This window comes from Camelus dromedarius, chromosome 25 (assembly GCF_036321535.1).
Source record: "Camelus dromedarius isolate mCamDro1 chromosome 25, mCamDro1.pat, whole genome shotgun sequence".
Lineage (NCBI taxonomy): Eukaryota > Metazoa > Chordata > Mammalia > Artiodactyla > Camelidae > Camelus > Camelus dromedarius.
The window spans coordinates 2,196,620-2,223,148 of record NC_087460.1 but is presented as its reverse complement, the minus strand read 5'-3'; the positions used below and the strand labels follow the sequence as shown (position 1 = coordinate 2,223,148).

The window sequence follows — 26,529 nt, the reverse complement described above, 5'->3', positions numbered from 1 at the left end:
GATGTTGGACTTTCCAGCCTCCAGGACTGTGAAAAATCAGTTTATGCTGTTTAAGCCACTCTATGGTATTTTGTTTTTGACTAATACAACCTGCAAGCACATGTCCCCCTCCCTCCACCTGAGCAATGACTGAGTGGCAATGGCTTAAGATATCCAGGACACATCGAAGGAGGGGACACATGCTGAGTAGAGGAGAGCTCGGAGCCTTGGGGCTCTACCACTCATCCTCGGTGCGACCTCTGGCAAGTTGTCCAAAGGGGCCTCGGCCGCCCCATTTATAAACCGGGGTTAGAAGTGCAGATACAAACTACTATATGTAAACTAGATAAATAACAAGGTCCTACTGTACAGCACTGGGAACGATATTCAATATCTAGTAATAACCTATAATGAAAAAGAAGATGAAAAAGAATATGTATGTTTATCTGAATCACTATGCGTTACCAGAAATGAACACAACATTGTAAACCAACTATACTTCAATTAAAAAAAAAAAAAAAAAAGAGTGCTTGCCCTAACTCCCTTTAAGGGCTGCAGAGAAAGGACATCTAATTGCTCCATGATCTGTAAAGTTTATTCAAACATGAAAGGAAATTTGTATGCGCCCCAGGATGTCCGTCTGCACATAGACAGGCACCCACACCCCCATCACCCCCCAACCCCGGCTATGCTTTCTCACCAAAGCGCTGCTAGACAGCACCCCCACCCAGACCAGCCAGTTCAGCCTCCATACAGGTCACCCGCACTTCACAGAAGTTCTCAATCTAATCTGCTGCCGACAGATTCATCCCAGATATAACTGTAAAGATTTCCTAGGAGCTGGACTGCAAGGACATTTAACTTCAGCCGCTTGGCTGCGGGGAGAACCTTACTTCAGTCTGGATAAAGAAAAGCTGAGTGTCATAAGATGTGGACACTGAGGTCCTACCTGCCTGCCTTTTGGGGCCTGTTGAATTCTATTGAAATGAAATATACAGAAAAGGTAAATCCATACAGAATGCAGATTGGTGCCTATCCAATTTCCTTTCCTGTTCGATGCTCCCCGGACAGAGGGGGCGGGGAGGCCACTGGCTGGGGGCCTCTCCTGTGTGTCCCTCAAGGATACCTTTTTCTTTCTTCAGAAGGAGGATGAGGAAGACACAGCAGTGTCCCTGGTCACCCTTCTCCCGGCACAACTTCATTGAGTGCAAGCTCTGTGCCTTCAAACACGTCAGAGAGACAGGTAAGCAGATGATTGCCAGGGTGTGATGGTGCTTTGAGAGAAGCAGGGAGGGGCGCAGGGTGCTGGGGAGCAGGAGCAGGGGGACACACGCAGAGCTTTCCATCGTGCCCGATGGAAAAGTCTTCCAAGGTGCAGAACTGGAGTAAGCAGAACAGGGCAGACCTGGAGGCTCCACGGTGCCTTTAGGAGCCTGGAGTCTTCTCTCTACTCCGTGCTAGCACATGGCTTTCATTCTTGGGGCTGTGATACATGTGCTCCATTCCCGGCCTTGCATCTGATGTCCAGGTGGGAAGAAAGGAGGCACAGAGAAAAAAAGGTAAAATGCAGATATGAGCCCAACTGATTCCTTTTTAAGAACGCTTCCCTAAGACTCTCCAGCCAGCAACTTCCTCTTACATCTTATTTGCCAGGGTGGGATCACATGACTGCAGCTAGCAGCAAGGGAGTCTAGGGAAATGAACATTTTTAACTGGGTATACGACTTCCCTAAACAAAGAGATTCTGTTAGAAGGAGGAGAGGACAGAAAGAGGGGAGTCGACTGTGCAGCTAGAGATACCTAACCTTTGTCCAAGGTTGCTCAGAGACGGACTTCTGGAAGATGTGATGCCAGAGATGAAACTTAAAGGACAAGCTGGCGTTACCCCAGGGTGGGGCTGTAGGCGTCCCAGGGATAGGAGACAGCAGGAGTCTATTAATTAAGGCAAGGCTGGCTGCTGCAACAAACCAAAAGGTCTCATTCCTTCTCACTAACAAATCAGCCACATCAGTGGATGGCCCTAAGTTCTTCCCGGCTGTGGCTCCACTGTCTTCATACGGGGCTTCTGAGCTTGGAAGGGGAAGAACAAGAGGAGCAGGAGGGAGGGAGGGAGGTTTGATGGAGCGGGCCCGGCAGCAGCATCTGTCACTCTGGTTCCCATTCCGCTGGCAAGACCCTGTTCAAACGGGCACATGTAACCGCAGGGGAGGCTGGGAAACACAGTCTATCTGTAGACCAGCCAGCTTCCACGACGATGACCAGGAGGTAAGAAGACATGCAGTGGGTGTGGGGTGGGAAGCGACACAAGGCCATAAGCAGCTTGGCGTCGCTGGAGTACAAGGCAGAGAGGGGTGGGGATGAGATTAGAGACGCAATACCAGGTACCACCTTGGGCGCTCCTGCTCTGTGCCAGGCAACGCGCTTGGCTCTCTACATCTGTAATCTCAGCTACGAGAGGGGGTCCGACCTGTGGAGAAGAGGTGGGAGATCTGTGTTTATTTATTTATTTTATTTATTTATTTTTTTTGTATTGAAATTTTTTATTTTGCTAAAATGTACAAATAGAATGTTACAGTTCACATTCTATGATTTCTAAACACTTATCACTGGTGATTTCCTTAAGACTTGTTTCTTCAGATGCCTGATCTTCTGTGAAAGTCCAACACACCTTCCTTTCTACTCACCAGATTAAGTCTTTCAGAAGTCTTGCCGTATGTTTTCTTTGTTTGCCTCTCCATGCTGCTGCTTCATTTGAAACAGTTCATTTTCTAATTGTACAATAGTCCTTTCAATCTCATAATTCTTACTGACCAGGGATACCCAAGTTGATTCCATTTCTCTTAATTTAGATCCAGCTGTGAGTTGCATGTTCTTTCGCTGCCAGTTTAAATCTTGAATATGTTTCCTTAACTTCTGGAGCTCCTTCTGTGCGTGTTCAATCATATGAACTAGATTCTCATTATATACTTTCCAGGCATTGCATCCATGCTGTGACATTAGTTCCAGGTTCTCAATTCGAACCGCTTGATGCTCTAACTGGGCCATAGAATTGTTTACACACTCTTGCCATGCAGTAATGTCATTTTTCTGACCCGAGGAAGGGGCCGGAAGTTCATATCGTTTCATACTGAGCAATTCAATTGGTTGTCGAGCAGCCAATCTTTCAAATTCATTTCTCATTATGTCAGTTTCGAAAGCGGAATAATCTGGGGCTGTCAGGTAGCTCAGGTAGTTCTTAGTAGGTCGGTATCTGCGAATTTCCTCCTCCACCAGCGCCGCAGCCGCTTCTCGAACACCAGGAGCTTCATAACCCTGGTCAAAATACGGCAGCGCATCCACCACAACCTCTCCAGCCACCAAACCGGTGCCCGCCATTCTCAGGTCCGCCTGCATCTTCTCAGGAGATCTGTGTTTATTTGTATAACAATCCTACTTCCTAGCAAGTGTACAGAGTTTCACTGTGTGCAAACCACGTGGACATGTACAATATTCAGTATTTATAAGACCTGGTGAGGAAAATATTCCCATCATCCCTATGTAGATTTGGAGGAAAACAAGGCTTTGAGAGGCTGAAGAACTTGTCTGAAGTCAGACAGGTCCACCTATTCATAAACACTCTTACCCACTCTATTATAGTACCTCCCAAAGAGGGGCTCATGCGTCATGATGGGGAGTCTGGGCTCGAGCCAGAATATGTTGAAACCCTGGGACCACAGCAGTGGGCTTGAAAGAAGCCACATTTCTGATGCCCCAAACTGGGCTCCCTCAGACTAACCTGTAAGCAGTGGCACCCCAGGGGCATGAAGGGCAGCACCCAGCTCTTCCAGGTGCGGACGTTCCCCACTTTCAGAGAGAGGGGACAAGGAACTTCCGTGCTTCCCTCTGAACATGAAATGACCCACCTCAGGACCTTGCGGCTCTCCTGCCCCCCGCACCTCCTCTGCAGCCTAGGAGGACCAGGGCTGGGAAGAGAGCGACGGGGGGCGGGGGGCACAAGCAGGGTGCAGGAAGGGCTGACTGCCGTCAGGCACAGTTACAGTACTGTCAGAGGACCGTAAATGTATTTTAATTAAAATCAGAAGAAAAAAGTGAACTTTTGATTGAATAAGATATTTTAATATATAATACTAATATGTTCATCTATGCATCTATGTATCAACATAGTCAGAAAACACGATTTTCAGGGAAGGGAAAAGGACCCACCTCATCTGCGAAAGTCTGTGATGAGGTTGGTGTGTAAGAGTGAGGAGGAGGAGAGGGGTGTGTGTATGTGTGTGTGTGTGTGTTTCAAGACAGGGACTGAGGACCTAAGACTTCAAGCTCTGGACTCTCCTGCTCTCAGACTTCAAGTCCCAGGCTGCCAGCGTCCATCTCACTAAACTCCATGCGCCATGACATGCTCTGAGGAACCTGGAACCTGGAGCCTGGTGCCCACCACCCTGCGTGGATGTGCATTACAGGAGCTGCACCCCTCTTCCTGGCATAGTGTCCACAGCTCTGAAATCCCACCGAGTGGGAGCTGGGCACAGGGCAGCGGGACTAATCCTTGAAATGGCTCAGGGAGGATTATCCCAGCCTCTCAGCAGCAGCACAGCCGGGCTCATTCCCAGGGAGGGGAGACCAGAGCAGGGTGGCTGCCCAAAGTGGGAAGACTGGCCAAGGGCTGGGCAAGGCAAGGAGAGGGTCCTAAGGGGTGGGGCTAAATCTCAGAGGTGGGATTATGCAAATCAAGCCAATTCCAGCCAGACATCCAAAGCTTGAAAAAGAAAACCCAGCTTGAGGGGAAAGAATTTAATTTATAAAAATTTGGAAGTACGAAATGTAAAATAATCCCTTAAGGTGCTTACTTAACAACCAAATCATTCTGACACGATGAACCATATGTATAATGTTCCTCCTCCCCACCCCCAAGGCCCCATATACAGCCCCTTTTCTTTACCTGCAACCACACCAGTGCTGGACCCAGCAAATTCTGAAACCCTGTCTCTGGGGAAGAAGGGTGACAGGAGAACAAGACCTAATTTTGTGAGCTCCAGTCCGTGGAGGAAAAATGCCTTGTGATTGGAGCATGCTGATATGTGCTAATGCGGTAGGAGGCCCAGGCAGGTGAGAAGTGGGCCTCAGGAGCTGTGGTGAGTCCTGGGTGGGTGGAGATGAGAGCAGGGTCTGGGTGGGAAGGCTGGGTGACTGGTTAAAGCCCGACCTGCATGGTGCATCTGGGCCCAGACTGCCGGGGCTTACACTGTGGTAGCCATTAGTCATGAGTGGGGATTAGACACTGGAAACTAGGCTTCTGTGTGCAACTGAGGAACCAAACTATTAATGTGCTTAATTTTAACTAAAACTTAGTTTGAAAATTGATACTCCATTCAGTTACTGGAAAAACAGAAGTGTGTGAGACAACTTGCGTATGTAAATTTACTTTTTCAACGTGAATTTTGTGAAATCTAGATACAGGCCACACGTTTCCAATAAAAATTTAGCATCCAAATTGAAATGTGGTAAGTGTAAAATACAGCAATATACTTCTAGGACTCAGTAGGGAAAAAAGAACTTTTTTCAGGTACCTCATTGATAAATGTTTATATGATTACATGTTGAAATGATAATATTTGGGATATGTTGGGTTAAATAAACATATCATTGAAATTAATTTCTTTTCTTTTTAAAATGTGATGACTAGAAACTTAAACATCACACCTGTCGCTCACACCTTGTGTATCTACTGGACGGCTCTTCCCTAGAGTGGTAAGAGGGACCTAAGTCTGGTCCATGTGGAAGAGAAGAATTAGCAAGGCAGGGCAGAGGCTCTCCAGGGTAGGGCCAAAGGTCACTTGATTGTGGGGCTGGGGGTAGGAGGGGAGAGGGGAGTGGGAGCTGGGAGGGGGCAGAGAAACTTGACCTGGCAATGTTAAGAATGTGATCAATGGGGCCGGCCCACTGTTTACTTAACCTTTTCCAAATTCCAGCTGTAGATGGATAACACGTCCCCACCAGCTGTCCACACAGGGCTACCGTGGGGGCCGGCTGCCTTTTCTTCAGCCTGCCCTGCACGCCAAGTCTGTCTGCTCTGACATTTGCTAGAACAGTGCCAGTGGGATCACGGCCCTCAGTTCTGCACCTTCTAGCACAATCAAGCGCCAAGCGTTGGGGGTGGGAAGGGATAAATTGGGAGTTTGATATTTGCAGATACACACTAGTGTATATAAAATAGATAAACAACAAGATCATAGTATATAGCACAGGGAACTATAGTCAATATCTTGTAGTAACTTACGGTGAAAAAGAACATGAGAATGAATACATGTATGTTCATGTATGATGGAAGCACTGTGCTGTACACCAGAAATTGACACGGCGTTGTAAACTGACTATATGTCAATAAATATAAATATACAAAAATAATTTTTTAATAAAATAAAATGCTGAATTATGCTAAATAAAGTAGAATGGAAAGATTGAAACAACACAAAAAGCCATGGAAAGAGAATCAGGACTTGATGTATTCTGAGAGTGCTCAGCCTTCCCACCCGGTAAAAGATGTGAAAATTAAGAAACGGCCTCCAAGCACGTGGAACAGAGGTGAGCCATCCAGAGGAGAAACAGGAAGCATGACTCGAGGGTCTTTTGTTAGAACCTTGTGAAGCTGGGGGGGGAGGGTACAGCTCAGTGGTAGAGCTCTGGCCTCTCTGCCTCGGTTTCCGCATTTCTCGCCTCCCAGCTGCTCCCTCTCCTGTTCCCTTCTTCCTGATTACTTGCCTCTTCTCCAAGCCTGGGCTCTGCCAGGGCAGCACCCCTGACCCCTCCACACACACCGCAGAGCCGGCTGCAGGCTGTGGGCATCTTTGACTGGCTCTGTGGAGAAGGTGGACAGAGCCCGGAGTGATTACATGCCTGGAAGCACCATGCTCAGACCTCCCTCTGGCCAAGCCAGCGACTGAGGAGTCTGTCCTTGGGTCCACACTCCGGAGACCAGGCACAGCCAGAGGTCAGGACTGCATTGTGGGAAAACCAAGTGACCTGTTCTATTCCACTCCTAACCAAGCTTGTGACCCTGGGAAAGTCACCTAACCTCTCTCAGCCCCACTTCCCTTGTGTGCAAAATGCAAGTAATACTACTCACCCCACAGGGAAGTTTGAGGATTTGGCTGAATCACATGAGTATTTCCCTTGTAATTCCACTGTGCCAGGCACTGTCTTTAATTGCAGAATAAAACAAAGATGGGTTAGATATATGCTCAAAACACAAGGCAACTGGGAGAAACTGACATTTGAATTAACTTTTATTCAAGCTGAATGAAAAATGCTAAAGAGAGGTATATAAAAATGCACTATGGGAACAAAGAGGAAGATGGGGAGAAGGTTGAGGACTTTCAGAGGCTGTTGTCAAACAGAACTGTAACAGACAAAGTGGGGTGAGGACCAAGATGGAGGAGGTGGTGTGGGCTAAGCTACGGAAGCGTGAAAGGGGTCTGTATGGAGGGGTGTTGGGTGGAACATGGGCTGTAGTTCTTCCTTAAGGGCGATAGATAATACTCTGATCCATATGCTTTGAGCTGTTTTGCAGATACTAAAACCCCCACCACGTGGAAGAAGTTAACTGCATGCTGCCCACAAGCTCCGAGAAGCCAGACCAGTTGGAACCAGAAGGTTGATGACACTGACTCCTGATGACGTCACCACCACCCAGTAAAAAGGATGTCCATGAGCTGATCACACACCCCACAACCCCCCCCCCATCCTGTCTTTGAAAACGTTTCCCTGAAAGCCTCTGGGGAGTTCAGTCTTTTGAGCACGAGCTACATGGACTCCTTGCTTAGTGCCTGCAGTGAGTGCTGCACTTTCCTTCCCCGCCACCCGGGGGCAGTAGCTCGGCTTTACGGCACGTGGGCGAGTGGACCCAAGTCTGGCTCAGGAACACCTTACCTCCTGGTAAGATGACCAGCACCACCCTCCGACCCGCCACCACTCTCTTCTCACTCCGTCCTCTTCACTTAGTGAATCTTATCTCTACTCGTGCCTTCCATTAAAGATTTGTTTTTTAAAAGTTAAGGTTTAAATTGCATGCAGTAAAATTCACACACTTTCGTGTGCAGTTCTGAGAGTTCTGATGTGTGTCGTCATGTAACCATCACCATAATCAAGGTACAGAGCAGCCCGCCCCCAACAAACCCGTGCCCCCATCCCCACCCCTTCACAGTCAATTCACCAGCCTCTCTGCTCCAGGCAGCCACTGATCTGATTTCTATCATAAAGATTAGTTTTGCCTGTTCTAGCATGTCATGTAAATTGAGTTACGCATATGTACTCTTTTATATCTGATTTCTTTCACTAAGCGTAATGTTTTTCAGATTCATCCGTTTTGCTACACGGAGCTGCAGTTTGTTTCTTTTTGTTGACAAGCAGCATTTCACTGCGGGGATTCCACTGCGTGGATACCCACGGTTTGTTCCTCCATTCACAACGGCTGGACATCGTCATCATCATAACCACCACCACCATTACCCCCACCACCATCATCCCCACCCTCCCCACCACCATCATCACCATCGTCACCATCAACATCGCAGACACCTACTGCTCCAGGGCTTATCTTAAGGCTTTAGATGCGATAACTCATTTAGCAGTCACAATACTCTTATAAGATGGGTTTTAACCATTTTGCCCATTTTCAGATGAGGAAATTTAGGAGCTGAATGGTCAACTGATTTGCTCAGGGTCACACAGCAAGGATTTGAACCTTGTACTCTGGTTCCAGAGTACACTTACAGAACCACACCATTCCCATTTTATCTACCTACCTACCTACCTATCCATCCATCCATCCATCCATCCATCCAAGTTCCATGCAAAAGTCTATTTGATAAGAATGCTTCTGAAGAAAATTATTTAAAATAATAAAAATGTGAAAACTACTAAATACTGCCATTCAAACTGGAGAAGTCCCAAGGGGTGGCATGCTATAACTGCATCCCACTTCCTGGGTCATTCTCAGAGCAGTTTCTGTGGGTGGGGGTGAGAAAGAGTTGTCAGCGATCAGAAAAAGAGAATATTTTAAAACAATTTGTCAAATGTGACACCCGCAGCTTCTGGGGAGACGACGCTGTGTAGGAAAGCTCAGGCGGCTGGAAGTGGCTTCCTCCTCCTCCCTCTGTCTCATCTCCTCCTCTCCTCCCAGGAAGGCAGAGCTGGGAGGGGTGAGGGGTTGACTGGTGTAATGAGACTTCAGAGGGCTGAACTCAACTCATGAAAGAAAGGTCAAGGAAGGCAGACCACGGCTCAGCATAAGAAAAATCTTCCTAGCCATGGGGTCGTCCTGAAATTGGATAAACATCTTGAGATGCAGGGGCTTGTTTGTCCGGGGAAATCTGGGGCAGACCCTGGTGATCAGGGATGACACGGTGGGATGCTTGCGTCTGGGTGGGAGGGGGTCCTAGGGTCGGTGGGCTCCCAGGTCCTTCTTTCTTCTTGATCCAGTGACTCCACCTCCACCCCGACTCCACTGCGGGACCCCTGAGTTCTAGGGAAGAGCAGACCTGGCCCCTGTTCGTGGTCTAGTCCAGGGCAGAGAGGACAGAAGAACCAGAAACCAGGGTTTCTCAGACCTGTGGCTCCAGCTCAGAGCTTCTCAATGATGTCCCACAGCAGCCCCTCGAAGGGGGAGGAGAATTCTCTCCCTGCCCTTCTCAAACAGGGCTTTCTAGAGTATCTCAAGATGTCGGGGAGGCTCATGACCTTCTCCAAATTCAAGGCAGACCGCTTACTGGGGTGGAGATTGTGGAACAATGGGGGAGGGCTGTTCCCACCTTCAGCAGGGCCCACAGGTTCTGTTTGGATCTGGACTTAGTCCTCAAACAATTTGTTTACCACTTTCCTTTTCATACAGAACATTCACAGGTGTGAGCTCAGGGGACACCACAACCGATCCATTCACAGGTGGCGGTGGGGACACTTAGAGAAGGTGAACTTTTTTAAGGACGAAACAAGACAGTGTGTCTGTGAAAGTACTTTGCTTGTACATGGCATAGCACGACTACCTGTATCACTGTATTTATATACACTTTATTAAAATGAAGCTGATTTTACTGGACATGTGCTCTATGCCAGACATGGGTCTGGTGCTTTGATGCTTTGCATCACTTAAGCACACATGCAAATAAAAGGTTATTGCTGACCACCCCGAAAGTGTTCTCTCCACATCGGACGTCCTAATATGTGATGCAGAGGAACAGGAGTAGGGACTTAGAATAGGAGACCTGGGTTCCAGTCCTGGTTCTGCTGTTACTGGCTGTGTAACATCAGGAAAACTACTCACCCTCTCTGAGCCTCATATGCCACATGTGAAAAGTGTACGTCTTGCTTACCACTCACTGAGAATCAAGTACAATGAATATGTGTGATTGGACACTTTCTGCACTATTTATTGATCCTTCCAATATCCTTCCAACCTATGATGTGCATTCAGTGATTATTCCCATTTTACAGTGAAGGAAACCCAGCCCCGAGAGCGAACTGCAAATACTGGCTAGGATTAGCCTCAGCATTATTATATAACAATAAGGCAAACACTCGTGAAAACAGATCCAAGAGGCCACAAGGAGACGCCGTGCTTGCTTACTTTCCTGCGAGCTGAGAACCTGATTTACTTACAGTCCTGACAACAGAATACACAGGAAGCACGTGTGAGCTGAGTTCTGGTGTGTATGGAGCCCAGAGGCCGAGGGCTGGATCTGCAAAGTCCCTTTCGCCATAGAAGGTAACATATTCCCAGGCTCCCAGGATAGGATGTGGACATTTGGGGGAGCCATGATTCTGCCTACCACACATGCAAACCATAAAAACGAGGCGCTGGAGTGGCTATCAGACAACCGCACATGGGACATTCACCAGAACAGCCTGCAAACTGGGCCATGTAAAAGCCCCCAAAGTGTCAATAAATTTAAAAAGATTGAACTCGCCCAGAGTATGTTCTCTGACCAGAAAGGAGTCAAATTATAAATCAATAATAGAAAGATCTGGAGGTAACGAGAAATTACAAAATATTTTGCACTGAGTGAAAATGAAAACAAAATTTGTCAGACACAACAAAAACAGTGCCGTAGGGGATCTTAGAGCTTTAAGTGCTTATGTTAAAAAAGAAGGAAGGTCCAAAGTCAATAATCTATCTTAAGAATTCCATCTTAAGTATCTAGTAAAAGTTGAACAAGTGGAAACACAAGTAGGCAGAATCAGGAAAAATAAAGGTAAGAGAGGAAATCAATGAAGTAGAAAGTGGACAAACAATAGAGAAAAATCAAGGATACTAAAAACCAGTTATTTGAAAATATAATAAAAATGGGTAAATATTTAGCCAGACTGCTTTAGAAGAAAGAGGAGGAGGAGGAGGAAAAAAAGAAAGAGGAAGAAGGAGGAGGAGAAGAAAAGTCCAAATCACCACCATCGAGAATGAAAGAGGAGATTCAACACACAGCCTACACACATTAAAAGGCTGATAGGAAAATATCATAAACAATTTCATGCCAACAAGTTTGACTCCCCAGATGGACACATTCTTAAAAGACAATTGTATCTATTTCCTATTGTTGTTGTTAGATTACCACAAACACAGTAACTTAACAACACAAATTTATCATCCTCCTTAGAGTTTCAGAAGCTAAAAGTCCAAAATGCATTTCACCTGGCTAAAACCAAGGTCTTGGCAGCATGGTATTCCTTCTGGAGGCTCTGGAAGAGAATCTGTTTCCGTCCCTTTTCTGGCTTCTATACACCTGCATCCCTTGGCTTCTGGTTTCCAGGTAGCAATTGCCTCACTGTGACCTCTGCTTCTGTTGCCACATCTCCTTTCTGACACTCTTACCTCCCTCTTATAAAGACTCTTGTGATTACACTGGACCCATCAGATAATCCAGCATAATCTTCCCAGTTCAAGATCCTTAACTTAATCACATATTTATAGTTGCTTTTGCCATGTAAGTTAACACACACAGGTTTGGGGTATTAAGACAAAGACATCTTTGGGAGGTCATTCTCCCTACCAGAGTCACAAATTACCAAAATGGATACACAAAGAAACAGAATCTTTGAATAGCTCCATATCTACTAAAGAACTTGAATCTGTAGTTAAAATTCTTCCCACAAAGAGACCTCCAGGCTGGGATGGCTTCAGTGGTGAACTGTCAAACATTTAAGGAAGAAATGAAATTTAAGTCATCATACCAAACATAAAAATTAACTCCAAATGGATCATAGGCCTAAACGTAAAAGCATAAATAATAAAACCTCTAGAAGAAAACACAGGAGAATATGTTTTTGGCTTTGGGACAGGCAAAGAATTTTTAGATAGGACACAAAAACATGAACTATAAAAGAAAAAATTGATAAACTTTTCTTCATCAAAATAAAAACCTTTGCTCATCAAAAGACAACATTAAGAAAACAAAAAGGTAAGCCACAGACTGGAGGAAATATTTGCAATACATACATCTGGTCAAGACTATTTTCCAGAATAAATGAAGAACTCTTACAACTCAATAATAAGACAAACAATTCACTAGAAACAGTGGGCAAAGAATATATACAAATGGCCAATAAGCACATGAGAAGATAGTCAACAGCATTAGCCATCAGAGAAATACTTATTAAAGCCATAAATATACCCCTACTCACTCAAACTGATAAAATCAAAAAAGGCTAAAAATACCAAATGTTAGCAAGGATGTGAAACTTCTGAACTGCTCACACATTGCTGGTGAGAATAAAAAAAAAAATAGTACAGCCACTTTGGAAAACAATTTGACAGTTTCTAACTAAGTTAAATTATATATATATATATATATATATTATATACATACACACATGTATATATATATATGTATATATATATACACACACACATATATATATATACACACACACACATATACTTAGTATACGACTTGGCAATTTCAAGTCTAGATTTTTTTCCTTCTGATAAAACACATGTAACATAAAATGTATGAAAACATACGTCCACACGAAGACTTGTCCATTAATGATCAGGACAGCTTTATGCAAAATAACCAAAACCTAGAAACAGCCAAAAGGTCCATTAACAGGTGAGAAGATGAATTATGATATATTTGTATCATAGAAGACTACTCAGAAGCAAAAAGGAACAAACTATTGATACCTATAACAGAATAGACGAATCTCAAAAATATTATGCTGCACATACAAAAAAAGACACAATGGAGTATTTATGATTGCCATTTATATGAAATTCTAAAACAGGCAAAACTAATCTGTCTTGACAGAAAGCAGATCAGTGGTTGGCCAGGGACGCGGCTGACAGCAACTGACTGCAGAGGGGCATGAGGTAGTAGGCTCATTTTTTGCAGTGATGGAAATTTTGATTACACGGGTGTCTATGTTCATCAAAATTCATTGAACTGTGCACTCAAAGTGGGTGCATATTATTACACATGAGTTGTAACTCAATAAAGTTGAGTTTTTAAAAAATGAAAGGAAACAACTTTACAAATGAAAACACTTGGGCCCCATTCCTAGTGACTCCAACACAGCAGGACTAATATAGGGCTTGGAAACCTGCATTTTAAACAAGCCCCCGTAGATAATTATGCTGCAGGCTGCTTCACTTATAGAAACAGTACTGGTCTCTATGAATACCCAACTCAGACAACAAATTAACTGGACAAGCAAAGAAAATTCAGAAGAAAAGTGTTTAAGTCTTACATTGTGCTGTACACCAGAAATTGACACATTGTAAGTGACTGTACTTCAATAAAAAAAATTTTTTTTTAAAAGTGTTTAAGTCTTTGTGTGTCCTTGTTCCACCCACAGCCTCTGTTCTTTAGCTAGAATACTGATCACTACCAAAGTCTCATCCCGAGTGCTCTGTCCTCCCAACTGTTGGCTCAGCTGTGAATAAGCTTCCTTCACTCATTCTTTACAAAAGAATTTTGCTAGGAAAATAAATGGGAGGAAAGCAAAATAAAAACAAGTGCAGAGAAATCAATACATTTGCAGAGCACAGAGCAATTCACAGAAGTTTATTCAAATCTGGCACAAGGTGGGCTTGGCTGGGGTATCAACAGATATGCTTTGCTGGGGGAACGGCAGGTAGATATGGAGGCTGGTGGAGCACCTGGGTGGGAAGCGGAACAGTACAACAGATAGGGTAAGAGCATTCATAGCCCAGAGGAAAGGGTCATTTTCTGCCGAACTGGACTGAACCGAAGCACTCGCTTCATGCCTTAGTCCTTTCCTGCTGTCTGACACATCTTCCCCGTCTTCCTTTTCTGTCTACTTGTTGAAACACCTCCCATCCTTCAAGGCCCAGCCTGAATAACACCTCCTCATCAGATCACCAGAGTCAAACACAGCGTCTCCCTTCCCCGAACTCCTATGGCACTTGGCTTGAAGAGCTCTTACAGAAATTTTGATTTGTATTTTAGTTATTCATGTACAGGCCATGTCTTCTCTACTAGACTGTAATCTCCTTGATTATAGAAACTATATCTTATGATCCATGCTAGGGGTAGTCTGCATAGTTCCTGGCTCATTACGTAGCACTTGGAGTGTTTTATGTACATTTACTGTAGAAATGAATGAATGATTGAGTCCATGTCAATTCATCTGAGCTTTTGCTTATGCTCTTCCCCCTTTCTGGAAAACCCTTCCCACTTCAAGTGTATTTCCTCCAGTGAGCTCCCCAAATCCCCAAGCTGCTGTGCTCCGATAGCATTCTGGGCACGTCTCTATGTCACCACTTATAACCACCGATGTACACGGAAATTTAATATTTATCACCTGTGTCACCTAATTATAAGCTTCAAGAAGCCGAAGATTCCGTTCTAGTCATCCTCATCTTACACCTAGCCCATATGCATTTTATAAATGTTTTACAAACAGAACGATCTCTTCAGAAGTTTCTGGAAGCATTAGCCCATGACACAGAGGGCCTGATTTTTTTAGTTTATGTTCCTATTAGAGTGGCCAAAACTGTCCCGAGGTCTCATTCCCGGAGAAATCCCAGCAAAAGCAGCGTCCCACCCGAAGTTTCCTCTTGGCTGAAGAAGGTGTAGGATCCGATGTTCTCTGGGGTCCCTTACTGTCCTGGGATCCTCGTGTTCCAGGGACTCCCCCACCAGACTGAACACAAGAGGCAAGAGTGGCCTCTCAACAGAAGGTCTTTAAGAAGGACCTGGGCCTCTGGGATGACTGGACATAGGAAAAAGAACTCGCGACTTTTCAGATTTCCTCTTTTTAATACATTTCTCTCCCCTTTCGCCACCTTCCCTTTCTCTGCTTCCTCGTTCTCCCAGCCGCTCCCTCTTCTCCTCCTCTTTCCTTATTAGCTTCAGTTCTCCTACGGGTCCCACCGCACTTTCCCTGTGCTGCGGTTTCCGCCTCGCGGGCTTTCTCTCTCACGCCAGATTTACCTCATCCATCCCGGGTCCCTTTCTTTATCCTGCTCCTCTGCCCACTCTCTCACTCGTTTTCCTCCTCCCCTGCCAGCCCTGCAGGAAGCCGAGACTCCTCACGAAGCCTCGAGGTGGGAGGTGGGAGGTGGGAGGTGGGGTGGGGGTGGGCCCTGGCGCCGCGGCCCCGCCCCTCGTGCGTGTGTGAATGTCTGTGTGGCGGTGACGCGGCGCCGGCGGCGGGGAGGGAGGCCGGGCCCGCGGAGAAGGAGGCGAGCGGATCGCCGGGGCTGCTCGGCTCCTGCGCGCCCTCGCGCTCCCCGCCGCCCGCCGAGGCGCAGGCAGGGCGCAGGCGGCGGCGGGAGGCATGGAGAGCCTGCTGGAAAACCCCGTGCGTGCCGTGCTCTACCTCAAGGAGCTCACGGCCATCGTGCAGAACCAGCAAAGCCTCATCCACACCCAGCGCCAGCGCATCGACGAACTGGAGCGGCGGCTGGAAGAGCTAAGCGCCGAGAACCGCAGCCTGTGGGAGCACCAGCAGCTGCTGCAAACCCAGCCTCCGCCCGGGCTCGTCCCCCCGTCGCCAGCCCCGCTGCCGGGCGCGCCTGCCACCGCGGCCCAGGAACCGCTCCAGAACCACGGACAGCTCCCGCCCGCCGCGCCGCAACCCGCGCCCGAGCAGCCTCCGCTTCAGCACCACGGACAGCTCCTGGCGCAGCCCCAGCCGGGCCCCAGCAGCAGGGCTCACGCACCCCAGTCGCCCCACCAGCACCCGGTGGCGCCCGGGGCCGTCGCTGACAAGGAGAAGGAGCGTCCCCCGAGTTGCTGCGCTGCTGCTGGAACCCTCCTTCAGCACAAATCCCCCGCTGCCCTCAGCAAGGGCGTCCTGAGCAGGAGACCCGAGTGAGTGGGGAAGAGGGATGGGGGCCGCTGTGGTGGTAGGAAGGGAAGGGAAGAGTGGAACGAAGGGTGGTAGGAATGGGCATGAGGAGGGGAGGGGGGAAGCCGGGTGCACCTGAGCCTGAAGGACTAGGGCAGTGTGAAGTGGAGGGGTTACAAGATACTTGGGGGCAGAAGTGTATCAAGGAGATTTAGGGGAAAAGAAGGAATGATATCAGTGTTTGAGGGGGGTTGGGGGATGTTGGGTCAAAAACAGTATCCAGACCATCACTGAGGGCACAGGAGGAAAGAAATGGAGTTTAAGTGACTGGGTATATTGGAAACTGGCAGGTTTTAAAAGGGACAAGATGTGGGGGTACGTTGGGGCGAAGATTAAACTGAAGAAAAGAGAACAGCTGAAGAATCTTTTTAAGTTAGGGAAAATCTGGAAAGGAGTTTGGGTAGTAAAATTATTTGAATGGAGAGTGAGATATGAAAAAGACAGAAGCTTGGCAGAGACACATTAAGAGCTTTAAAAGGAGCAGGGTCCAGGAAGAGTAGAACTGGGGTCTGAGGGAATTCAGGAGGCAGAGGATAAGGCTGAAAGGCAGGATGATGTGAAGAGGCAAGGGGCTGGAGACAGAGGAAGAGGAAGAGTGGGAGAAAGCATTTCCCAGGGGAACGAGCTGGCTCTTTAACTGATGCAGTGGGAGGCGAAGCCAAGAGCAGCTCATTTGGGGAAGCTTTTTCTGCTGTGACTTGAGTGGGCACCTTTCTTCTGATCCCCCATAGACCCAGAGGGGTGCAAGGTGACAACCCACCAAGCCCATGGAGGATTCCGTTATAGCATCAAGACTCAGTCTGGTTACAGCTTTTCCCTCTGACTCAAGGAGGATTTCTGCGCAGGGTGTTAGCAATCATGGAACGGGAATAATGATGAGAGACAGTTGGCATACGGAGTTGGTATTTGGATGTAATTCCTGTTAAATCTCTGTTATGGCTGGTGACTGCAAACCTTGTTTCCCCTTGGGTAACTGGAATCTCATGTCAGGTCCGGAGAGAGATATGCTCATTAACCTCCAATGAGAAACTCTGGGACCTCAAGCTCTTTCTTTACACTCAACGTTCATAAACTACGGATATGGAAAGAATAAATGAGAGAGAATATTCTCTCCTCCTCATTGGGAAGGCTGTGACCATGTCAGCTTCCCTTCTCTGATTAGACAGGTGACGGAAAAGCCGCTCATGGGAAATCGGTCCCTAGTCAGCACCTGACCCTGACAATGGGGGTGCTAAGGGAACTGGGGGTGAGAGGGATGGGAAAGGAGAAGAGCCAAAAACCTCATCTTCAGCAGCCTTGGCATGCTTTAGGTCTAGGGATTCTTGTGAAGATCTGATGTAGACTCATCCTCACATCTACTGCAGAGTTAGAGAAGTTGAGTCAGGACACATTAGCCTGCAGGGTAGATTTGACCAGAACCTTGGGCTCTTAGAGGGTAAGATCCAGGGTGATCTGCCTTGGTGGACCCACAGCATTTGATTCAAGCCCCAAGAAGATGCAGTTTTCCTTCCTAGCTTCCTCAATGGCTCATCTACCCTTCATTCAGTTTCAGTTTTTTCGTTCTGTGGCAGGAAAAGCAGAAAGTCAGTTTTCCCCCAGTGCCCATGGCTCAGCATGGGCACCATTCTTCCAAACCACTACGTGACTTTTTCCCCAAATAGGGGAACAGAACTATCCTATTCCGTTTCGGGGTGGGGGTGTGGGTGGTAACTGTGGCTCTTCACCTCATGCTCTTTGGCGTCTCCCTCCTTTTCCTTCACAACCCTTTCTTTGCATCCCTTCAGGGGACCGTGTGGGGAAGCAGGGTTGAGGAAAGATCATTTTTCTTGGATAAGGACTTTCTCGTGGCCCCCAAAGTGGCTTAGAGAGCCCAAACTCTCCTGCCCAGGTGCTCCCGCCCAGGTGATTCCTACAATCCCTGGATTCCTATCCAGCCTCACATGTCAAAACCTGAGAGGAGCCATAGTGTCCTCATCTTTCCCTCTCCCTTGTCCTGCTTTTGCTTCCCAAGGGAGCAGAACAAAAATACGTAATCAAAATGGTGGAAGAGAGTGGAAGTGGTTGGAAATCTTCCACTCAGGAAGTTGTGCTGGGCACTAATCGGTTAATACCACCAGTCTCTCCGTCCTTTCTCCAGACCCTCCAGCTCTTCCCCTTCTGCTCACCAAGCCTGGACACCCAGAGACTTAGAGAGCTCAGACACACATGCTTTGCCCCACTCTCTGCAGCTCCCTCTCCCCTTGGATCGGAAATCTTGGACATCTTGGCTGACTGAATGCCTTTTGTGCCTTTTGGATCACCCATTTCTCCCCACTGTTTTGCTTAACTTCAACCCAAGTTTTCTCCATAGACCTCAGGAAGGAATCATCTTTGCTGACTACTGCTTTGGCCCCATGCAGCTCTCCACCTATGACCCCCAACCCCACCCCGTTTTGCATTTCTGCCTTCCTCTGCTCAACCTCTCAAGGATGCAGGGCTAGATGCTGGCAGCGGGCAGGGGGACATCTCCGTGGATCAGGGGAGGGAAGGAGAGGAAGAGTAGAGCCAGGAGCCCTCCCTGGTGTCTCTCCTGGGGATCTCCCTGCTGAATCAGTTCTCTATTGGGCACACTGACGTAGGAGGAAGAGATGGCAGAGGGGGGTCTCTGGGTCATAATTCTGCTGAAATCTTTTCTCATTCCTTACTTCCCCTTCCCTGGTCTCACTGAGTCAGAATGCAGCCCGGCGAGGTTGCTGGGGTGGGGTGGGGGGGAGTGAGGGTTCCCAGGGGCCAGGCATTGTCTGATGCGTTCTCTCACTGCACTGTTTGTCTCTTATCCCCAGAACTCATCTTCCTGCCCAAATCCAGGAGAGGCAGGAGCCCTGGGGACCCTGGGGCTAGAAAATAATAGGTCGTTTAATTGTCATCAGATCGGTATTAATATGCAGCCTGGCCTCTCTCCCTGCTTCAGCTGAGGGAGATACAAAGGTGGCAGCCCTGGAGGTCAGGCCGGGAGAGCAACAATGTGGGGGGCGGTGCAGAATTACCAGGGAAGAACAACACCTGAGGGGTTAAAATTCTTTCTCTGCCGCTTCCTGGCTCTTGCAAAGCTCCAGCCCCCACTGCTTTTGCCTCTTAATGAAAGCAGCAATCTAGCTTCCTTCTCTTTATTTTTTCAATCAAGGCTCACAGCATCCACAGAATTGATTATCCCTCTCCTGGCTGGAGCCAGAGCCTCAGCCTGACCTGGCAAAGTCCCCTGTTCGCCACAGAAGCACATGACCCTACCTTGAGCTACTGGCTTCGGTGTGGCCACAGCTTTTCTGTCTGAGCATCTGTTTGCCCACCCCTCCAGCCGAGCACTTAGAGCCAGTGGATCCCAGGGCTTGCTGATGTCCCCAGGCCTGCGGGCAGGGGATTCCCCCAAGCTGGGTGAGAGTCTTGCATATCATTCAAATTCAGCTCCTACCCCAACTTCCCATCCCCAAGGGGCCAGGAAGTCTGAAAGGCTCAGTAGCTCCTGTCCTCTCCTCTTCCTCCCTTGTCTTTTTTTTTTTTTTTTTTTTTTGCCCTTCTTCTTCCTCACTCCTTTCTCTTTTTCCTTCACTCTCTCTTCCCCCTTTCCTCCCTCCCCTCAGACACTTTCTGTCTCCCATATCTTCTTCCCTCTGTCCTTTGCTTCCACTTACGTGGCACGAGGACAGCTCCTTGTCTCTGCTCTCATCATTACACATAAACTAAATCTTGGGCCATCTTTTAAGCTCCATAGTCTTATGCTGATGGGAGGCCAGGGGATGGCTGGAAGACCACTGGGTGTGTTTTTTAGCCTGCTGTCTGAAACACTGAATTGGAGCAGGTGTTTCTGCTTCTGCTGAGGCCAGGTGGTCAGCCTGGAGGTGGCAGCTCATGACTAGCCCCTCCTGGGAGCTATTAAGAGAGTGAGGGTCTGTCAGTCAACTCTATTGTATCAAGTGTCCAGTCCATTCAAAACCCTGCACCGTGTTATGAAAACACAGGCAAGACGCAGACAGTCCTTGCTCAACATAAGATGCACATTTAGAAACATCTAAGTAAGTGTAAGCAGATTGCAGGCGCCCAGAGCTACCCTCTGTCAGAAGAGAATGGGGTAAAAAGGGCGAACATATAAACCATATTTAGAGCCCAGAGAGGCTTCCTGGGTTGGCATCAAGGGTTGATGTCAGGGACAGTGAGAGCCAAGCAGAGCTGGAAAGGGACATGGCCCGCAGGAGACAACCCACGGAGATGTCTGTGTTGCAGGTGCTCATCACCCCACCCTCTGACTGTACAGTCCCCCCACCCTCATCGCCCCTCCCTAGGCTAAATCAATCAACCTGGGAGGGAGCTCTCAGCACTCAGGGTCCTTTCTACCTTGTGGCCAAAAGACCTGCTTGCTGGGGAAGCAACGTTGTGCTTCCCTGGCCTGTCTGTCATCCTCCTCTTTCCTATTCCAGTGAGGATGGAAAAGAGGGCCGGAACGAAGGCTCCCCGAGAGGAGGGCATGTGTGTCTTTCGCTCACCGAGAAGCCAGCATAGAGCAGGCACTCGTGACCATCTGCTGCCCCCTGCCTTTCCGAGGGCCCAGACCCCTGCTCTTCCCTCCCTCTCATCCACAAAGAACACAATCCAAGAGAAACCCCTCGCCCTGGCCTGGGGAAAACCCGACAGCAGCCTCCCTCCTCCTCACTAGCCCGAGTGCCTGGCTCCACCGCCATCCCCTCCCTCACTCCCCAGCCCTTCCCAGACCCACACAGTCAACCCCGGAGGCCCTCACACAGGCACCTTCCTCTTGGCCTGAAACCGAGCAGGAGGAGCAGCAGTGGGTCCTGCTGATTCAGCAAATATCTATGCAGCCAGAGCTTCAAAGGTCACGCATGAAAAATGGCAGAGAGGGTCAGGTCTGGGCAGAAAGGGAATGAAAGGGAGGGTGACTTGGAAAAGGAGGGGAGAGTTAGGCAAAGCAGCTAGACCCCTGTTCTGGAAAGAGGCTTGGATCTTGAATTTAAATCCCACGTAAAGATCTTTAGACAGACCGCCCTGGTGATCGAGCCGAGACATTTTTCACTGGGGCCCAAATGTACTCTCAGTGGACCCAGGGTGCAGCTGAGTAAGGGGTTTCTCGGTAATACTGAGGTCCTGGGGGCCCTCTCATAGCACCTGGCAGACCCCCCAGAGGCTGGGTCATCCAGCAGGATCTCCAAAGCCTGAGCCACCGCGGCTCCTTCCTCTTCTGCTTCTGGAAAAGCACAAAGTGCGGTTCCCGCCCCAGCTGCAAATGGCTTCTTGCGTTCACACAGGAAGGGAGTGGTCCTCCCCATTTCTGGCAACGAGGGCATGAACAAACAAACATGAAGGATCAGGAGCAGGGGGAGGGAGCAATTAGACCGCTCAGGCCAAAAGGGACTGAAGGAAAGCACAGAATCACAGAACTCACAAGATCTAGGTGGCTCAGAACATGGGCTTTGGAGGCAGGCCTACCTGGGTATGAATCCTGCTCTCCCACTTACAGGGACCCCTTACATTCATCATGTACCTTCTTTGAGCCTTAGTTTTTACATTTATGAAATGAGGACTAATACCCACTGTAAAGGGTTGTTGTCGAGTTTTAAAATTAGGTAGTATTTTTTTGTGCTCTTCGGGGCACTTAGTAAGTGTTCGATACATTGTACTATTTCTACAGATAAAGAAACCAGGGCATAGGGCTCATCCAAAGTCAGACCATAGCTACCGACGAGAATCCAGGTTCAGGATTTCCTCCGTTTCTCCAGGCCACCTTCCTACATGGAACCTTTCCTCATCCACTCCTCTACCTCTGGGAAGCGTGTACCCGAGCTATTCCAGACACGGGAATGGGAGCTTGCCTTGAAATGCAGCCAGGCAGGACAAATCCGCCATCTCTGAGTGATCTATCATGAGGTCGCACAGCTTCATAGCTGGGAAATGCATCCTTAAGCCCAACCTAAATTTCTTCTGTTGCATTTTAAGATTGCACTTCTCTTAAGGACACTGACGGGATCTGGGTTACCACCCAGCGCCCCTCAGTGATAAAAATGACCTCGTCCATCTTCTGAATGGGGAAACTAGTCTCGTTGAGTATGCGGGCTTGTCAAGGACAGAAGCGGAGAGTACCGGAATGGAGTCTGAATGGGGAGAATGCCTCCCACCTCCCTGGAGAGAAAGCTAAATCCATTTCTCCAAATTCTTCCATCCTGGGGATGGAAGGGAGAAGGCAGACCTGCTCTTTGCAGAAGTCTGAGGTCAGAAAGCTAGAAAGAATAGCAGGGAGGTACTCAGAAAAGGTGAGGCCTGACATGATGTGGGGTTTTGGTAGAGGCTGGGGGTGGGGGTGGCCGGAGGAGGACTCTGTTTTTTTGGTCAAGCCCAGAGGGTAAAGGAGTTTCTTCTTCTCGTAAGGATGCTCTTAGATGAAATATCTTCTAGGAAAAACAAAACAAATGGCAGGCTTTTAAAATTCTCTCCAGGGTGGTGAAGGGTTGTTGGCTGGGAGGCCACCAAAGGCAAAGACGTGTGTGTGCGTGCACGTGTGTGTGCGTGGAGGGGAGGGGCATGGGGGGGCACAGGCTGTTGTGCTGTCGCTCTGTTTGGAATATCCCTCTGGAGGGTTATGTAACCGCACTGCCAAGGCCTGTGCTGAGCGCTACCGGTCCTCCCCAGCAGGGGGGCGGGCTGCTGTGGACGGGAGGCCTGCAGGCCTGTCCAAGAACCCGCCCGGAGGAGCGCCACTGCCACGCTGTACGGAGTCGGGCCATCTCCTCCGGACCGCAGCTGCAGGGACTGGGGGGCTTTAGGCGCTGGACCAGGGCTCCCCAGCCCCTCTGGGGAGTCAGGTGAATGTCTGAAGTGGAAAGGTCCGAAAAGGTCATTTGGACCAAGCTTGTTATGTGGCAAATGAGAAAACTACGGCTGGAGAGAGAAGTGACTGGTGCTTCCAAACTGGTTAGCGGCAGGACTAGGTTAGAACTCTTCCCCCAGTGCTCTGGCCAGTGTGCGGCATGGCCCAAGAGAGCCAGTCAGGACTGCCCTGTGGGCGTGCAGAGCCAGACTTACCGCTAGTTACAGGGGTTTCGGGGACCGAGGGAGGTCTCTCTGCCTTCCAGATTATCTCGCCTATGCCAGTAATTCCACAATTAGCCACTCCTTTGGGTACGTCAAGGTTATCCCCCTTGTTAAAACGCAAATTCTCCTAGTAGAAGAGAAAAACAACACATTTGGCTGTATCAGACTTTTGTTCTTCTGCATGAAAGGGTTTATTTGAGCTGTGTCTGAGGGCAGGTTTGATAAGGGAGGAGGGTGCCCAACCGCCAGGGCAGGAGGCTCAGGAGGCGTTGAATGGCTCCCGAGAGAGGCTACTGAGCATGTATACGGTCTTTACCTCCTCTGCACTTTGCGGGGAGCTGGCATCGCTGTGCCTGGGCCTGCTGAGCACAGGGGAGGGGCTCAGGGCACTCCCACACTGGTTTGTCTTGGAAAAGTAATTCTCTGAGCCAGAGAAGGGATACTTCCCCAGCTTCATGTGTAAAAGTCACGAGGTAGGAATTTAAGGCGCGTCCTGGTGCTTGGTTAAGTGCTGTCGATCCTTTTCAGGATGGTAAAATAAATTTTTGGATGGCAGAACTTCACACAATTCCACTGGGTTTGTTGTGGTGGGGGGAGACGTGGGCAGGCAGGGGGCTGTGAGGCACAGGCCTGCAGAGGACGGGGGTGGGAGGCCAGCTCAGCGCCTAGCAGGGTTTGATGAATACTGCTGGAAAGAGTCCCCCGCAGGACCTCGGGCCCAGGTGGCTCGTACACCGTCCACCTCTGAGTGGAGGGAGGGGCTGCAGTGTCCGGGCTGAAGCAGGTCTCAGCGGGAGGGAGGTCCGCCCAGGAGCGGTCAGCACCCAGGCCAAGAGCACAATTCCTGCAGCTGAGCAGGCGTTCCTGTGAAACACTGGATCAAAGGCTCAGCTCTTAAAGCCAGAAGGGGAGTGAGGGGGACACGGGCACCCCCCCCCCCAGCTAACAGGTCCCACTCCAGTCCTACCCATGAGTAGGGAGAGCCCTCCCACCTCTGCCCCCGGCCTCTGACCAGGCCAGTCCTCAGCCTGGGAAGCTGCATTAAAAGTGATGCATGGTGAGGAGAGGGCACAGCTCAGCGGTAGAGTATGTTCTTAGCATGCACGAGGTCTTGGGTCCAACCCCCAGTACCTCCATTTCAAAAAAACTAAAAATAAATAAAAATCAAAAACCTCCCTCCCCCCCAAATTTTTTTTAAAAGAAGTGATGCATGAGAAAGCCCTTGGAGTGCGTGTTTCACCTCAGACACACACACACGGCCCATCAGCAGGTTGAACTCAAAATGGAAAATGGGTCTATGAGGATGGGAGGGAGAGGAAGCCGGAATTGTGGTCATGTCTCCGGGTAGGAAGAGGCAGAGGAGAGAGAGCTGGATTCTGGGGTCACTGTCTGGCCCCGGGAGATGCCACAGGAAGCAGCACCCAGGCTCCAGGCCCCTCCTCTTTCTCGGCCAGGCAGTGTCAGCTCTGCTCAGGGAACCGTTAGGACACTGACGGGAGGGGGAGTGGGTGTGAGTCTGGTGAGGATGTGTTTGTGAGAGCAGGCATAGCTGAGCGTGTTCCCGAAGTGGACTGGGGGAGGTGGGCGATGACCCAACCACACGGCACAGGCCTTCTTCCTGCCTCCCCGACCCCTGGGGGGGCGGACCACCCTGTCAGGACTCTTGAGTTCCTGCTCCTTTCTCTGCATCCCTGTTTCTCCCTCCCAGCCAGCCAGTTCCTCCTGGTCCTCCTCTCTGTAAAATGGGGTGTGTCTACAGTGCCTCCGCTTCCCGCTTTCTATCCCTCACTCTGCCTCGAGAGTGATGGAGACCTGACCTCTGGAGGCTGTGAGCTCCCAGGAAGAAGGCTGCCTGGGAGATAGGCGGGTGCAGGAGCAGGGCATCTGGGACTCTAGTGAGGTGTTGTGTTTGGAAGCTCAGGTACGGGCAGCAGCAAGATGCCTGCAAAGCCACAGGGTGATCTTCCCCGCACCTGACCTGGCTCAGCTGGGGCCAGGGCCCCGCGCCACATGACCTCTCAGGGCTGGATCCGGCAGGTCAAACCAGCTGTCTCCCTGCCTTCAGTCAGGAACGCACTCCCTATCCCAGCAGAGCGGAGAGGGAATTCCACAATTTCTTCCTTGATAGATGATTCCAATCCACCACAATTTTCATTCAGCACATCAGTTCAACACAATGATTATTTAAAATAGCAACAGCAACAGAAACTCTGCAGAGCAGTTGGGAACCTCTGGCTCGGGTCTGGTTTCAGCGTTTCCAGAGCACAGCTTGGTCTTTACAAACGGAGATGCCCTGGTGCCTCCAGACGGGCTCATTTGGTATCCTGGACATTCTTGGAGCTACTTAATTCAGAAGAACCACTGGGGAGGGCCAAAGAGAATTCCAGGGGCAGGTGGAAGCACTGAGCTGGGCAGCACTGGAGGAGGGGCAGGGTAACTCTCTCTCCAAACAGCTGGACTCCAACCCAGAAGCCAGGGCTCCTGCCGCCCACCCTCAGAGACCCCAAGTGTGCGCGTGGAGCCAACCCCTCCCCCGTCTCTGGGCCTTGACGTCCCCTCTGTGCAATGGGAACAATCAGCCTTTGCCACCTTTTGGGCCCTGTCTGCCCTAAGCTCACCATGTCTGTGGCAAAGCAGAGCTGTTAAGAGGTTGCTGCAGCAGGAAGGACTTACCTTAGGTGAGAAAAGTGACTTCCAAATGATTAGAGCCTTAGAAAGGAAGCTCAGAACGCACTCTCCTTTTCGAGAAAAAATGAGACAGACCCTGTGGGTCCGTGCAGGGCGGCCGTGCCCCGCAGGTCGGGGAGGGTGAGGTGAGGTGAATCTGCTGGAGCTTTGAGCTCCAGATTCCCTGGAATTTTCTCTGGGTTCCCTCCGGACATTCGTGTGTAAAAGCCGAGCGCAGCCGGAGGGGAGCGCTCAGGCCGGCCCCCTCCGCTCTCTGCCCTCAGGCCCGCTCGCGAGCCCGGGGAAAGCCCTTCCTCCGGCGGCCGCGTCCCGGGGCCCCTCCGGGGGCGGGCGCGCGGAGTCGGGCTCGCGGCCGCGTGGGCGGCCGGGCGGGCGGCGCGGAATCTCCCGGCCCACGCGCCCCTCGGCGCGGGCCCGACGCGTCCACGC

General features: G+C 49.5%; 2 protein-coding genes and 1 long non-coding RNA gene across 7 annotated transcripts in view; 1 reads left to right on the top strand and 2 right to left on the bottom strand.

The window, feature by feature from the left end:
- Positions 1-1,012: 1,012 nt before the first annotated feature.
- On the bottom strand, positions 1,013-26,439 carry LOC135319299 (uncharacterized). The gene is made up of 3 exons (XR_010377772.1): positions 26,086-26,439; positions 23,404-23,539; positions 1,013-1,496 (listed from the first exon to the last, which is right to left on the bottom strand). It is a non-coding gene; the product is annotated as an uncharacterized LOC135319299 (long non-coding RNA).
- Positions 2,562-3,393, bottom strand: LOC105102941 (pre-mRNA-splicing factor SPF27-like). The gene has a single exon (XM_064478912.1). The coding sequence runs from the start codon at positions 3,370-3,372 to the stop codon at positions 2,677-2,679; it is 696 nt and encodes a 231-aa protein (XP_064334982.1). The 5' UTR covers positions 3,373-3,393; the 3' UTR covers positions 2,562-2,676.
- The window catches only part of IQSEC3 (IQ motif and Sec7 domain ArfGEF 3), a 78,718-nt gene continuing 67,828 nt past the window's right edge, over positions 15,640-26,529 (top strand). For 3 of the 5 annotated variants that reach the window (XM_064478913.1, XM_064478916.1, XM_064478915.1), the window contains exon 1: positions 15,640-16,301. In XM_064478913.1, coding sequence (XP_064334983.1) covers positions 15,766-16,301 — 536 coding nt within the window. In that variant the 5' untranslated portion in view covers positions 15,640-15,765. The remainder of the gene's footprint in view (positions 16,302-26,529) is intronic. The other 2 variants (XM_064478914.1, XM_031444348.2) reach the window with 2 other exon arrangements.